The sequence below is a fragment of the Dreissena polymorpha genome, chromosome 4 (genome assembly GCF_020536995.1).
Source record: "Dreissena polymorpha isolate Duluth1 chromosome 4, UMN_Dpol_1.0, whole genome shotgun sequence".
NCBI classification, from domain to species: Eukaryota; Metazoa; Mollusca; class Bivalvia; order Myida; family Dreissenidae; genus Dreissena; species Dreissena polymorpha.
The window spans coordinates 57,856,152-57,872,470 of record NC_068358.1 but is presented as its reverse complement, the minus strand read 5'-3'; the positions used below and the strand labels follow the sequence as shown (position 1 = coordinate 57,872,470).

Below are 16,319 nucleotides of genomic sequence, written 5' to 3'. Positions count from 1 at the left end.
AATCGGCTATGGCTCCCAAAAATCTGAGGAGCATAATCCCCAAATAAAATGTTTTAATCTGAGAATTTGATAAATTAAAATCCGTTTCAAGCTAGTATTTTTCCCTTTTTTCACCAACTTTTATCCAACATTCATAATCCAGTTTTGACCAGATTGTTTGCTTAAATTGTACATCACTTTAACACCTGTGTACTGCGATAAACAATAGCCCCTCTTGTCAAACATCACAGGTCATTTCGGGGTTACCATTCTGTATTGAATTTGCTTTGAACTGCCGAAACGCACCAGTGCACACATGAAGGTGTACACAATTATAACTGTAAATGTCACAAGTCAATACTGACCTATCTCAACAATCTGTGTGCGTTAGATACAGTGTAAACTACTTGCTTTTAATTTCAAGGTAAAGATCCCTCAGTTTGTCAAAATGCACTACTATTAAAACCCATGCTTTCCATGCTTTTCATGAGAATGAATGACGTCATTTTGTACATGGGTCTAATTTGTGCATGCTTTCTTGAACAATACAACTCAGCAATGTTTTTCAGATTACAAATTTAATTATATGCATTTGAAAATACTCACAAGAAATAATGTTTTGTGTTATACCAATGAATAACATATGGATATAACACATAATTGAATAAGGTAGGTAAATAGCGTGTTTTGAGATTGCATAACAATGCTAATGCATACATATACATGCATACATAACCTTACAATTTATATCGCGCGCCGGATATATCACAGTCGCGATCTTTGGACCCCTTCAACCGCGATATATTGGAGTTACAGTGTATGTCAGTTGTCAGGTATTCCATTTATCCAATCTTATTTTGCGTTTTTATTTCTTTATTTAGAACATCAATAAAAAAGAATGTCTTGAAATACATAAAATGATGTCATGCATAATGTACAAAATGCCATCACTAAACTGTGCATGGTGGAAATACATCTTAGTTTAAGCCATGGAGTGTTATTGAGGTAAAGCATGAATTATGATGCGATGACAATAATTATTCTTGAAACTGTAAGGTTTTAAAAAAGTCTGTCTTAAATTTAAATAATGGTTCAGTTTAAATAAATACTTTGCAAATAGATACATGTACCTCATGAGATCATACAATCATATCAAATTGACTCTCTTATATGTGGTATATATTTACTAATCTGGACAGAATCAGAACAACTAATTCCCAATTGAAGATAGGTACCTTTTTACAAAAAAGTAATACAAAACGCCTGTTTTGCTTCTTTGGTCAGTACTGAAAGCTAAAAAACTGAAGCAACGGCTAATTCCCGATTGAAGATAGGTACCTCATTAAAAAAAACAAAAAACGCCTGTTTTGCTTCTTTGGTCAGTACTTAAAGCTAAAAAACTGAAGCAACAGGGTGTATACTTGTGAGGTTAATTGAAATGCATTTTATGTGTTGAGTCTTACTCTGTGTACCCGGTATGTCAGGCAAACGTGGGTGACTCGAGAGCAGTAGCCAGTGTACGAGGTCGCGTAGACGTGCTGTCTAATGACCACAAGCCAGGCAACGAGGGAGAAACCAGACGAATCATTGCAGCCGGAGGATGGGTGGAATTCAACAGAGTAAATGGCAAGTGTCATCCATGCAGGTGTTTTTATGACCTCAAAGGGATGTTGCAGGCATATTGTGTTTTTGCATTTAATACTTATATAGCAAAAGGACTTTAACAAATCTTCTCTAAGTCATATAGGCAAAGAGGTTTGATATTTGGCTTGTGACATCATTTGGTTATGCTTCGGGTAGTTTGTTACTTTAAACATATTTATTTCTTATGGCATGTACAATATATACAGATCATACACAATATAAGCAGAAAAGGATTGAAACAAAAGAAGCAAGTTCTTATATAGTTTCTCTCCTTAGAATTAATATTTACACATGGAGGACAGTTGGCAGTGTTTAAAGACTACAAATTTCATGATATATGGGTAGTTTGTTCAAATCATTACCCTATTTTAAAGCAAAACTTGTATTTATTGCAAACACCATCATTCATGGATTATGAAATAATTTTGTGGAAATGTGAACTATCATAAGACGAAATGTCATGTTTAAAGCCCTTCTTCCTACCTCGAAGGTCAATTAAACATAGAGATAAAAGGTCAATTTTGACAAACATTCCTGTCTAAGGCATAACTTTGCCACAAATGGATTTTTTAATAACTTAGCACAAAGGTCAACCATTATGAAAAGATGGTTTTTTTACCACAAAGGTCAAAGTCACACTAAAAGGTAAAAAGTATTGATTGTCAAGAAATTCTAATACTTATTAAACATACATGTATTCCCAATATTTGTTTGCCAAATCTTTAACATAACATTAACCATTTATCTTGATAACTTGTATTTCTAGGTAATCTTGCATTATCAAGAGCTCTTGGGGACTTCATTTTCAAGAAAAATGACAAGAAAAAACCAGAGGAACAAATTGTCACAGGTAACAAAAAAATTGGCTCAACATGATCTGTTTAAAATTTCTGTGGTGATGATAGGAGATGGTCAAATGAAACCTGCCATGGTCATACTTTCGTGTGTATGATTTGTTCTTAATTTAACATCGTTTTCATCTCAGACTCTGCCAAAGCCTTTCCAAAACATGTTTTGATTGTTATTTAACAGTTAATATCTACATTCCAAGAAATTTTTTCACATACTGTGACAGTTTTGATCCACCATTGGTGAATCTTCATCAGACTGTGACTTCGCGGGAAATGCACGTCACAGGGCGGGCTCACTGCTGGACTGGTTCCCAGCAGTAAACAAAGGCCTGTAGATGGGGCTCAGTTGGTAGGCCCCCTCGTCCCTGTTCATCACCCGTCTCTCCTTAGCTATTGCTAACGATTCCCTAAGTTTTCTGAGTGCGTTTATCTTACAAATTGAGTTTGGTAAGAACTCTAGTCGACAGATGTTTTACAATAGTGACTGATAAAGAGGATCAGAAAAGGGAACTTTACCACATCAGGGGAGCACTGAAAGTGTGTGGATATCCACAATGGACAATAAACAAAGTGGTTAAAGACACTGAAACGAAGATTTCAGAAAAACAGGAGGGGAAGGGTCCAAGAACAAGTCAAAGCGTATGGTAGTCATTCCCTATGTGAAAAATGTATCTGAGGCGCTGGCGCGAGTCTACAGAAAGCACAACATAAGTGTAGCAATGTGACCACACATCACTCTCAGACGCTTTCTTGTACATCCTAACGACAAGGCGCCGATGGAAGAGGTGTGCGGCTGTGTATACAAGATCTTGTGCAAGAATTGTGAAACTGTGTACATAGGAGAAACAGGTCGCAAACTTGGTACTCGGATCAATGAGCACAAAAAAGATGCCAAGAACAGCCCACAAGTTTTCACACGATCAGGAAGAAGAGAAGCGGAAACAACAGAAAACTCCAGTGCAGTTACAAACCATATAGCTAGGCACAACCATGTCATTGACTGGGAGGGGGTGAAAGTGATAGATAGGGAAAACAACACCGCACTCAGAAAACTTAGGGAATTGGTAGCGATAGCTAAGGAGAGACGGGTGATGAACAGGGACGAGGGGGGCTACCAACTGGGCCCCATCTACAGGCCTTTGTTTACTGCTGGGAACCAGTACGGCAGTAAGCCCGCCCTGTGACGTTCACTTCCCGCGAAGTCACAGTCTGATGAAGATTCACCAATGGTGAATCAAAACTGTCGCGGTATGTGAATTTTTTTCTTGGAATGTACATATAAACTGTAAAATAATTTCCAAAAACATTCCTGATGAACTTCTTTCGAGATGTGTTGATTGATTTAGAAACTGTGTCTGTGGTCACTTTTCTCCTACATCTGAGTATGGTAGATAACAGTTTCTGTTATATGTACTTAGTACTGGTTTAGTGCTTACATCTGCTCTGCTGCCCAGGAAGTGTAGGTAAAAGTCAACCAACCTTTCTGGTATGGCTTAAATAAAGTAAAAAACTGTGGGGAAAAAAAAGAGTGTAAAAATGTGTATCATGCAATGTTGCAGCCTTCCCAGATGTACAGGAGCGGCAGTTGAGCTCAGATTTCGAGTTCATCGTGCTGGCCTGTGACGGTATATGGGACGTGCTGACCAACCAGGAAGTTGTCGACTTTGTGCGCGCTAGGCTTGCTCAACGGATGGAACCTGAAACAGTATGTTAAACATTAATATCATTTTATATAAGATTATTAGCTATTTTTGACTCTTATGATTTATGATGAAATCATGGGTGTGGTTGAAGTAATAATCTAAAAAAAAAACAAGCTTGTAAAAATTAGAATAATCCTTATTCTGTTATGTATTTAAAAGTAACAAACGATATGTTTTGGTCAACATTTTTAACACCATTTTAGAAATAATTATTTCTTTAATGTTACTTTTTGTCTAGTAAATACATTTTGCGATGAAATTACTAATCACAAAATCTTGCTCATGCTGCAAAAAATGTTTCTTTTGCAAAAAGTTTATCACAGGGTTTTCTTGTACTCTGCTATACGCCAAATTACCCAATGGCTTCACATCGGCTAATTCTGCTATGGAAATTCTATTTTGCTACAGCTTTTTCTTCATCCACCCACATACAATATTCAAAATGAATTCTGATATTCAAAGGGAATTTGGTTGACACACATTTTTAGCCAAGGGGAGCCCTGGTACACGCTGTAAGTCAAGCAAATATAGAAAATCACTTAACCCTTTGCATGCTGGGAAATTTGTCGTCTGCTAAAATGTCGTCTGCTGAATTTCTAAAATTAGCATTTTCTTCGATTTTTTTTCAAAGAATACTATCAGAATAGCAAACACTTTGGATCCAGATGAGACGCCACGTTCTGTGGCGTCTCATCTGGATCCAAACTGTTTGCAAAGACCTTCAAAATTCGGTTCCCGCACTGAAAGAGTTAATGAGCCTTGTTCTGGGAATACTGGGCTTAATGCATGTGCTTAGAGTGTCACCCTATATGCCTGTGCAGTCAGCACAGACTAATAAGGGACAACACTTGCCCGTGAACTGGATTGTCTTTAAAAGAGACTTCTTTTAAAGAAAAACTTCCTTAAAAGCAGAGAGTGTCCCAGATTAGCCTGTGCGGACTGCTCAGGCATATTTGAGATGGCATTTTATGGACGTGCTTTAAGCCCCATTTTCCCAGAGGGCAGCTCAAATGTTGTTCCCTCCATGTCAGATCTGTGAGGAGCTGATGATGCGGTGTCTGGCGCCCGACTGTCAGATGGGTGGACTCGGCTGTGATAACATGACTGTGTGCCTGGTTTGCTTCTTGCATGGGCGACCATACGAGGACCTCATACGTCGGTGCGCGCAGCCGTGCATCGGCGGCCCTGTACCTCACCTGAACAACTATGACCTAAAATAGTGGGGAAATTAGCGGTGGAGAAAATGTTGAAATTGCCAGTGTGTTTCTGGGGTTGCAGGGATTTTTTTCCTTCTTTATTCAGTAGGGGCTTAATACAGTTGTAAGCCCCTTCTCTCAGTGAAAGGCCTCTTTTTCCTGGAGAATGTCTTGTAAATGAAGCAATTTTATCCCAAATTTTAAGTTTATTTATAAAAATGTATTTATCTTTATTCACCTTTCTCAGTTTTGTTTATACCCCGTCTCCCAATATGAATGTAGGCCCCTTCCATAAATCAAGAAATAAAAGTGCTGGGTATATTGTTTTGGTTTAGGGAGTGAATTTTTGCAGAAGAATGTTTGTGTGGTATAAGTGCTGTAAGCAGAAATCTTGTGATATACATATTCATGAACATTGAAGTGTTTATGGAGTCTGGTCATTAGTAGACTAGTTGACTGAAACTATATATAAATAGCGCAGTGAATTTTACACTGTTATTATGTAAATTTAAATTTTGTGTACAGTTTTAACTTATAGAATGAGTTGTTTGGCAGTGTGTAATTTAACATTTTTGACGATTAACACATGTTCCATATTGTGTGTTATAATTTTGTCAAACTGTTAAGAATTGGCATAATGCTGAGACTGAAATGTCATTTGCTGTTGTTTTGTTTGCTCGCATAATAGTAATAACCATGATAGGGCTATTTGTGTGCTGAAAATGCATTATTTAAGGTAATGTCTTGAGTGTATGAAATGGTTTTCATCAGGCCTTTTCAAGGCTAATCTTTATAATGCATGTATCCATACATCAAAATAGTCATAGTTATTTATGAAATTTGTGTTAGGAAATGTTAGAACTTCACATAATTGAAAGATGTTTGTATGAACAATTGTGTACATTTTTATTTCATTAGAATACTGACAAAATAGTCTAATACCCTAAAAATTTGAAGCATTTAAAAATGCAGAATCTCCACAATAACAACATGTGGAATGAAATCTTAAGTGAAATATTTATTTGTTTATTCTATAATATTAGTATATACAAACTAAAGTATTTCATTTGATTTTTATGATCTCAGTTGTTTTCTTTTTTTTTATGTCCCCCACCCACTATAGTGGGGGACATATTGTTTTTGCCCTGTCTGTTGGTCTGTTTGCTCCAACTTTAACATTTGCAATAACTTTTTCAATATTCAAGATAGCAACTTGATATTTGGCATGCATGTGTATCTCATGGAGCTGCACATTTTGAGTGGTGAAAGGTCTAGGTCATCCTTCAAGGTCAGAGGTCAAATATATGTGGCCAAAATCGCTCATTTTATGAATACTTTTGCAATATTGAAGATAGCAACTTGATATTTGGCATGCATGTGTATCTCATGGAGCTGCACATTTTGAGTGGTGAAAGGTCAAGGTCATCCTTCAAGGTCAGAGGTCAAATATATGCGGCCAAAATCGCTCATTTTATGAATACTTTGGCAATATTGAAGATAGCAACTTGATATTTGGCATGCATGTGTATCTCATGAAGCCGCACATTTTGAGTGGTGAAAGGTCAAGGTCATCCTTCAAGGTCAAAGGTAAAAAAAAAAATAATTTCAAAGCGACGCAGAAGGGGACATAGTGTTTCTGACAAACACATTTTTCCTGTTTGTTTTTAGAAAATATATCTTTTTTTATTATTTATTAATGTTTTCATTATTCTTTTCACATTAACATTGTTTTGACCCTGGAAGCATACCTTTAATTGTTTTTCTTTTTGTATATATAAATATTATATACTGTTATTTATTTTGCTCTATTACCCGGTATTATGGACTTCACTTAAGTGCGTTATCAAAATTACTTTTATTGTATTTCATATTTACTTTTTCAGTGTTGATTGTTTTAAAAAGTAATTTAACCAGTCACTAATCAAAACAGCTGTCTCAATCAAATTGACCATGTTTATCGAAAGATATGCATGTTTTGCTACTTTGATATTTTTCTATATAATAACAATTATTATTTGTAATTATTTTCAACTATTGCATTAACCAAGGTAGTAAAAACCATGTATTATAAGTTACACCGTTAGTAAATGAAGGTGTATGAGATATACACCCTCAGTAATTTGGCTCTTGTATGGTATTAAATTGCTGAGGGTGTTTATCCCATACACCGTCAGTTACTAACGTTGTAACGATTATATCTCGACCAACTACTTGATTACTCGGGTAGTATGGAAATTACTTGGGGTGTATGGAAAATACTCCATGGGCATGTGACTGCTCCTAGCCAATCGGATTAGGTCATTTTTGTAGGAGGTGAGATATATATCTTGTCATTTGACCGAGCTGTGGGTCCTATTGAAGATCCTTTGATGATTATTTGAATACCAATTCTCTCAATGCGACATGCATTGTCGTAACTACTGGTATGCATTGGACTTGAAAAGTGTGGCAATAATCTGCGGCTCAGAACAATATTTGTTCAAATGTCAATGCCCAATTTTTCAGTGAATGTCTGAGCCTTGCTCTGGGAGAAGAGGGCTTAATGGTCACACAGTCTGAGAGAAGAGGGCTTAATGGTCACACAGTCTGGGAGAAGAGGGCTTAATGGTCACACAGTCTGGGAGAAGAGGGCTTAATGGTCACACAGTCTGGGAGAAGAGGGCTTAATGGTCACACAGTCTGGGAGAAGAGGGCTCTTAATGGTCACACAGTCTGGGAGAAGAGGGCTTAATGGTCCACACAGTCTGGGAGAAGAGGGCTTAATGGTCACACAGTCTGGGGAGAAGAGGGCTTAATGGTCACACAGTCTGGGAGAAGAGGCTTAATGGTCACACAGTCTGGGAGAAGAGGGCTTAATGGTCACACAGTCTGGGAGAAGAGGGCTTAATGGTCACACAGTCTGAGAGAAGAGGGCTTAATGGTCACACAGTCTGGGAGAAGAGGGCTCTTAATGGTCACACAGTCTGGGAGAAGAGGGCTTAATGGTCACACAGTCTGAGAGAAGAGGCTTAAGTGGAAGAGGGCTTAATGGTCACACAGTCTGAGAGAAGAGGGCTTAATGGTCACACAGTCTGAGGAGAAGAGGGCTTAATGGTCACACAGTCTGGGAGAAGAGGGCTTAATGGTCACACAGTCTGGGAGAAGAGGGCTTAATGGTCACACAGTCTGGGAGAAGAGGGCTTAATGGTCACACAGTCTGGGAGAAGAGGGCTTAATGGTCACACAGTCTGGGAGAAGAGGCTTAATGGTCACACAGTCTGGGAGAAGAGGGCTTAATGGTCACACAGTCTGGGAGAAGAGGGCTTAATGGTCACACAGTCTGGGAGAAGAGGGCTTAATGGTCACACAGTCTGGGAGAAGAGGGGCTTAATGGTCACACAGTCTGGGAGAAGAGGGCTTAATGGTCACACAGTCTGGGAGAAGAGGGCTTAATGGTCACACAGTCTGAGAGAAGAGGGCTTAATGGTCACACAGTCTGGGAGAAGAGGGCTTAATGGCCACACAGTCTGGGAGAAGAGGGCTTAATGGTCACACAGTCTGAGAGAAGAGGGCTTAATGGTCACACAGTCTGGGAGAAGAGGGCTTAATGGTCACACAGTCTGAGAGAAGAGGGCTTAATGGTCACACAGTCTGGGAGAGAGGGCTTAATGGTCACACAGTCTGGGAGAAGAGGGCTTAATGGTCACACAGTCTGGGAGAAGAGGGCTTAATGGTCACACAGTCTGGGAGAAGAGGGCTTAATGGTCACACAGTCTGGGAGAAGAGGGCTTAATGGTCACACAGTCTGGGAGAAGAGGGCTTAATGGTCACACAGTCTGGGAGAAGAGGGCTTAATGGTCACACAGTCTGGGAGAAGAGGGCTTAATGGTCACACAGTCTGGGAGAAGAGGGCTTAATGGTCACACAGTCTGGGAGAAGAGGGCTTAATGGTCACACAGTCTGGGAGAAGAGGGCTTAATGGTCACACAGTCTGGGAGAAGAGGGCTTAATGGTCACACCGTCTGGGAGAAGAGGGCTTAATGGTCACACAGTCTGGGAGAAGAGGGCTTAATGGTCACACAGTCTGGGAGAAGAGGGCTTAATGGTCACACAGTCTGAGAGAAGAGGGCTTAATGGTCACACAGTCTGGGAGAAGAGGGCTTAATGGTCACACAGTCTGGGAGAAGAGGGCTTAATGGTCACACAGTCTGAGAGAAGAGGGCTTAATGGTCACACAGTCTGGGAGAAGAGGGCTTAATGGTCACACAGTCTGGGAGAAGAGGGCTTAATGGTCACACAGTCTGGGAGAAGAGGGCTTAATGGTCACACAGTCTGGGAGAAGAGGGCTTAATGGTCACACAGGCTTATCGGGGACGACACTTTCCACTTTTATGAGATTTTTCATTGAAAGGAAGTCTCTTCTAAACAAAAGTCTAGTCTTAGCAGAAAGTTTGTCGCTGATAAGCCTGTGAGACTGCACAGGCTAACCTGGGACGACACTTAGCGGACATGCATTAAGGCCTGTTTTCCCAGTAAGAGGCTCAAATCTTTTTCTTCTCTCTCTGAGTGTTTACTTGTATGTATGGGATGACTTCTCCATAAGAAAGGGTAAATAATTTGGAGGCTATAGTTTTTGTTGTAAAAAAGTGGTAAAATTAATCTGGATATTTTCTATGTTCAGTATTTTAGCATAGTTGAATAACTGGTATCAAAAGTGTGTGAGCGTGACAACACAAATCATAATAATGTGAATGAAGTTATAATTGAAATGCTTCTACTAAAGCTTTTGTTATGCCCCCCTTCGAAGAAGAGGGGGTATATTGCTTTGCTCATGTCGGTCGGTAGGTCGGTCGGTCCGTCCACCAGGTGGTTTTCGGATGATAACTCAAGAACGCTTGGGGCTAGGATCATGAAACTTCATAGGTACATTGATCATGACTCGCAGATAAACCCTATTGATTTTGAGGTCACTAGGTCGAAGGTCAAGGTCACAGTGACCCGAAATAGTAAAATGGTTTCCAGATGATAACTCAAGAACGCATACGCCTAGGATCATGAAACTTCATGGGTAGATTGATCATGACTCGCAGATGACCCCTATTGATTTTGAGGTCACTAGGTCAAAGGTCAAGGTCACGGTGACCCGGAATAGTAAAATGGTTTCCGGATGATAACTCAAGAACACATTCGCCTAGGATCATGAAACTTCATGGGTAGATTGATCATGACTCGCAGATGACCCCTATTGATTTTGAGGTCACTAGGTCAAAGGTCAAGGTCACGGTGACCCGAAATAGTAAAATTATTTTCGGATGATAATTCAAGAACGCATATGCCTAGGATCATGAAACTTTATAGGTAGATTGATCATGACTCGCAGATGACCCCTATTGATTTTTAGGTCACTAGGTCAAAGGTCAAGGTCACGGTGACCCGAAATAGTAAAATGATTTTCGGATGATAACTCAAGAACGCATATGCCTAGGATCATGAAACTTCATAGGTAGATTGATCATGACTCGCAGATGATCCCTATTGATTTTGAGGTCACAAGGTCAAAGGTCAAGGTCACGGTGACCCGAAATAGTAAAATGATTTTCGGATGACAACTCAAGAACGCTTTTGCCTAGGATCATGACACTTCATAGGTACATTGATCGTGACTTGCAGATGACCCCTATTGATTTTCAGGTCACTAGGTCAAAGGTCAAGGTCACAGTGACAAAAGTCGTATTCACACAATGGCTGCCAGTACAACGGACAGCCCATATGGGGGGCATGCATGTTTTACAAACAGCCCTTGTTTTTATGTCTGATATACTTGGAGATATAATTGAAAATGTTATGATGTAGTTTCACAGTGTTTTATCACATATTTGATAAACTCTTACCAAGTATGGTACACATTTTAACAAATATATTTTTTGTTTCAATAGTTGCGTAATAGGATTATCCGATTGATTTGTAATAAATGTTGTGTACATATTGTTTGTACATATTATTTACTCTGATAAAGAACTGTACAATTTATGTGTATTTATATTTAGGTTTATAAGATTCTGGGTATGACAGTTTTGTTGGAAGTATGTTATGTAGGATGTTGTATTAACATTGCATTGTTTTATTTGAAATGCCCTATTTTTGTATTGATTATATTCGCTATTTATTCAATGTGTGCACACTGTAAAGTGAAAGTGCTATCAGATACAATATTTATTTTTGTAATCCCCAAAAGGTCGCCACTTTGTTAGTCTGACCGAATTTTAATTTTGATGGAATTGAGTTTGCATGGGTCTGAAACGAATTTCCAAAATAATGGTTTCATTTGTACTCATTTTCTGTCCGTCTATCACACTTATTTTTTCTGGGCAAGATTTCAGAAACTAATGATCCAATTAGCTGAAACTGTATATGCAGGATCATAGCTACAGGGTCGACATGTACATCCTGGGTAGGCTGTCCAGTCCAATAATTGTTCAGGGAGTTAATTGCTCTTTGATTCGGTTTTGCATGAGACCTTAGACACTTATGATTCTAATTAAAAGCAAATTGATATGCTGCATTCCTATTGGCCAGACATGGGTATCCCTGTCAGGTCTTGTTGGTCCCATGATTTTTCAGGGAGTTTTTGCTCTTCAATTATTAATATGGCATTTCAAACTGTTGCCCAGACTAGGAGCGTGTATACCAACCACTGCGCTTTATGGACAGCCAACTGACATTCAAAATTATTAAATGCACTTATCTTACAGGATGTACATGAGAATATTGTAATGCAGTTCTGCGACATTGAATTTCAGGAGTTATTGCCACTTAAACAATAATCGGGTGCAACCACTTTCATTCTCCAAGTAAAGGATTAAGAAGATTGTATTGACAATGGTGTCCCTTATTGTCATCATCCATTTGACTATTTATGTTAAAATGTAAAAGTCTCTAATAAGGGCTGAGTGAATAGCCAGGCTTGTTTTCATATTGGTCCAACTCTGGGAAAGAGGGGTTCAATGCATGTGCCCAAAATAATAATAGATGAATGCATATTAGGCTTCAATGTTGCTTATACTATGACTACTGGTTCATACGATGCCATTTTTATAAATATCTATGCCAAATTTATTGAAATAGACTTGAAAATGTGTGTCGCCAGGTAACAAGTAAGAAAAAAATCAGCATTTTTATCTAGGGTCTTCACACGGTTAAATTATTTGTGCACAAATAATAATAGATGAATGATTAGATTAGACAGTATAGTCCACAATCGGGGCTTATCAGGGACAACCCTTTGCTCTTTTATGGTATGTTTTTTATTCAAAGGAATTCTCGTCTTATCAAAAATCCAGTCAAGGCAGAAAGTGTGGTCCCTGATAAGCCTGTGTGGACTGCAACGGATAACCTTGGACGAACATTTACGCACATGCATTTAGCCCCCTTTGCCAGACTGTTGCTCATTTTGAATATTTCCAGATTCCCTTCATAGTGTTCCACTATTGCGGTGTTCTTTCAGATTGCACACGTTTGTTATTTGTTTGAAGTTTACCAAAAATGTTTTTGAAGTTTTGTGTTTGTTAGGTAATTGGACAAGACGATTTCACAAGGCACTGTTGCTGTTTCCATTGCTTTTGCACAAATGTTGATATGTTATGTGAAATCTAACATTGTAATATAAGTCAGTTAAGTAATTGTTGCTGATATTTATCCGATGTTATCTTATGCGCATGGAAGGTTGACTGGGAAGCTACTCTATATGCTTTACATTTCTTTATCAGATTCTGTGGTTTCCCTCCCAACCATCAACGTCATGTAATCCACATTTTGTTACATATGTATGATTATTATTTTACCTGTACTTGTACCATGTTAAAACTAAATGTCAGGGACTTGTTTTTCAACTGCTTGCTTTTGACCCTAAAAGCCATCTATTGTTACATGCTTCTTGACAGTAGAACCTTGCTGACTTCCTGTTGAAATCCCAGTTTACATCTACTTGTATCGTTAATATTTTTAGATCACCTTAGCATGAAGTGCTGGTGGTTAGCTATTTTGGTCACTTCAAGTCCGTGATGGTGCATCTTGTGTTATGGAATTTTAGCTTGTTATTGCACTTGTTGAAACTTGTGTAGATTGTTTATCTGGGAAATATCTATGTTGAGTTAATAAGGGGGGGGGGGATGCATGCATCCAAACACAAGGTCACCAGATCAAATGTTATATCAAAAAACTTATTTTCCCTCTATAGACCATGTGTGTGACTCGATCTTGACGATTCTTGTTTAACCCTTTCAGTGCGGGAACCGAATTTTAAAGGCCTTTGAAAACAGTTTGGATCCAGTTGAGACGCCACAGAACGTGGTGTCTCATCAGGATCCAAACTGTTTGCTATTCTGATAGTATTCTTTGAAAAAAATTCGAAGAAAATGCTAATTTTAGAAATTCAGCAGACAACATTTTAGCAGACGACAAATTTCCCAGCATGCAAAGGGTTATGTTGACCATATTTATGCAAAGTTAGAATTTAGGTCCTGTGCTTCCTACCTAGGTCACCAGGTCAATCCATGAAAAACCTTGTAACCACTCAAGAGACCACATATTTTATGACTCGATCTTGATAAAACTTGGTCAAAATGTTATTTTGACAATACAGGTCCTCTTTCGATCTGAGTAACCTGTGTCCAAAAACTTACTCACTAGGTCAACTTTTGACTTTTGGTTTACCTCGAACTCGTGTGAGCGCTTCAGGGACATCAGGGCCCTCTTGTTTATAGGTCATGCCTGCCATACTAGTAGAAAACCATGATAGCAATACAAATTGTAAAAGGTGTACATAGTTTTGTGTTAAAAAATGTCTTGTTAAGTTGAAAGACTATTAAAATCCTGATCAGTTTGACATCAGTGAGACATTGATGACTTACAAATGCTGGTGACTAGATTCCTGTGTTAGGAACATGCACATTTGCAGGATTTACAAATGCATTTGTATAAGTAGATTAGTTAAAGCATACTCAAGATGGTCAAGTGGCAATTATCAGGATATTAGAGGCAAGGTGAAGGCACGGACATTTTGATTTCAAAATGCTATATTCCTAAGTTAATTGAAAGTCTACATAATGAACATCAATAGTCACATTAGAAGCTTGGTTAGTAATTTATGTACAGTGCTGATTTATCTATGGTAACGAACTGAAAATAATTGGTAAATGTTCTATGAATGACCTTTAACATAATATAAATCCTTTAATATGAATAGCTTAAAGCATTGATATAGATATTAAATTATTTGAACTTATTGCACCCACTTGATTGCTCTAAATTTGGACTTCATATGTATTACTTGTACCTTGGACTATTGAATAATTTAGCTGTTTTCTTGCTCGCTTTGCTTTACCATTGCAATAACTTTTGTTGAATGCAAAAATTGGAAAGAATTGCGAGATTACCTCAGTATTAATCCTATGTTTTTGTTATCAGAAGTTTATTTGCCACTTAGGATTCGAGTCTTGCCCTGGGACAACTGGATTATGGTAAATGCATGTGCGTTAAATGTCATCACAGCTTAGCCTGTGCAGTCCTCACAGGCTTCATTAGGGACGATTCTTACCTCCTTAATGGTATTTTTCTGTAGACACTTGAAGCACATGCACCAAGCCTAGAATTCCCAGTGAAAGACTTATTTGAGCAGTGCTTTGTGATATAGGGGTTTAATGCATGTGCGTAAAGTGCCGTCCCCCATTAGCCTGTGAAGTCTGCACAGGCTAATCAGGGATGGCAGTTTCCGCCTAAACTTGATTTTTGCTAAGAAGAGACTTTCTTGAAACGAAAAATATCATAAAAGAGGAAAGTGTCACTGATAAGCCTGCACGAACAGCACAGGCTTATCCAGGACGACACTTTACGCAAATGCATTAAACCCCTTATCTACAGAAAACGTCTCATTTGTTTTAGGAATGCCATGCCTTGTGTGGCAGCAGTTCAACATTGTATGCAAAAATTGTTATTACATAAAACCAGTTCTCGAATAAATATTGTACTGACAGAAAACAGTGTTGTTATCATTAATTCTTGCCCATCGTAATGTGTCTGCTGCTAAAGCTGTCATGTTCAAATCTGTTAGATACTTGTTGTTTAAAATTTATGCACGGGAATAATTCAAAATAATAAAAGGAACTGAACATAAAAACTACCATAAATAACTATTTTCATTAAATGGTTCAGTCAATTTTGTACCGTCCTACGGCCATCATTTTTTAATGCTATGGGCAACCTTAATGCAGTCAAAAATGTCGTAATGTTTACTTTATTTTTTATTTACATGTTGTAAATGCGTATGGGTCATTTCAGCCTAATTTATGGTACTTCTGTATATTACATGTATCGGCAAACAAACTTTCCTTGATTTTCTTTATTTTTTATGAATGATAAAATTTCATATTGTGTATTGTTAGTTGAAACACAAATGAGACTTGCCACTTATTATTATCATAACATTTAAGGCAACAATTACTAGTATAACAAGCAAATTCGTTGAATTGTTATCCCCGGCCAATATGCTTCTGGACACAAAAGTGTTATATTTGAGACTCAGCTAAAAAAGCATTTTTTTAAGATACAAAGGGCCATAACTCCGTTATTAACAGGAGGTGTACAATGCCATTTGGCGTGCATCATCCTCTTATCCATATATATACTCATACCAAGTTTCAATGAAATCCGCCTAAGCACTTCCAAGATATGGCTCCGGACACAAAAGTGCTAAACGAACGGACAGAAAGATGGACTGACATCGCCAAAACAATATCCCTCCGCGTATGGCGGGGGATAATTAAAGGGAATATTATACCTTACACTACCGGGGGTATTTTGCATGTTCTTCACATATATAAACTTCCAAGATCGTTTTTTTTTTCAAAAATATTTGGGCGGAAAAACAATAAGGTTACATTCCATTATTCCCTCAGTGGTACAAATGAAAT

At 38.2% G+C, this 16,319-nt stretch overlaps 1 protein-coding gene and 1 long non-coding RNA gene across 5 annotated transcripts in view; both read left to right on the top strand.

Moving 5' to 3' along the window:
* Positions 1 to 8,061, top strand: part of LOC127879609 (probable protein phosphatase 2C T23F11.1) — a 32,183-nt gene extending 24,122 nt beyond the window's left edge. For 3 of the 4 annotated variants that reach the window (XM_052426565.1, XM_052426563.1, XM_052426564.1), the window contains 4 exons: positions 1,464 to 1,605; positions 2,390 to 2,473; positions 4,034 to 4,179; positions 5,209 to 8,061. In XM_052426565.1, coding sequence (XP_052282525.1) covers positions 1,464 to 1,605; positions 2,390 to 2,473; positions 4,034 to 4,179; positions 5,209 to 5,397 — 561 coding nt within the window. In that variant the 3' untranslated portion in view covers positions 5,398 to 8,061. The remainder of the gene's footprint in view (positions 1 to 1,463; positions 1,606 to 2,389; positions 2,474 to 4,033; positions 4,180 to 5,208) is intronic. The other variant, XR_008049169.1, reaches the window with a different exon arrangement.
* A 956-nt stretch (positions 8,062 to 9,017) lies between these two features.
* LOC127879616 (uncharacterized) lies at positions 9,018 to 15,387 on the top strand. Its single transcript, XR_008049177.1, has 2 exons — positions 9,018 to 10,629; positions 10,775 to 15,387. It is a non-coding gene; the product is annotated as an uncharacterized LOC127879616 (long non-coding RNA).
* Positions 15,388 to 16,319: the final 932 nt, after the last annotated feature.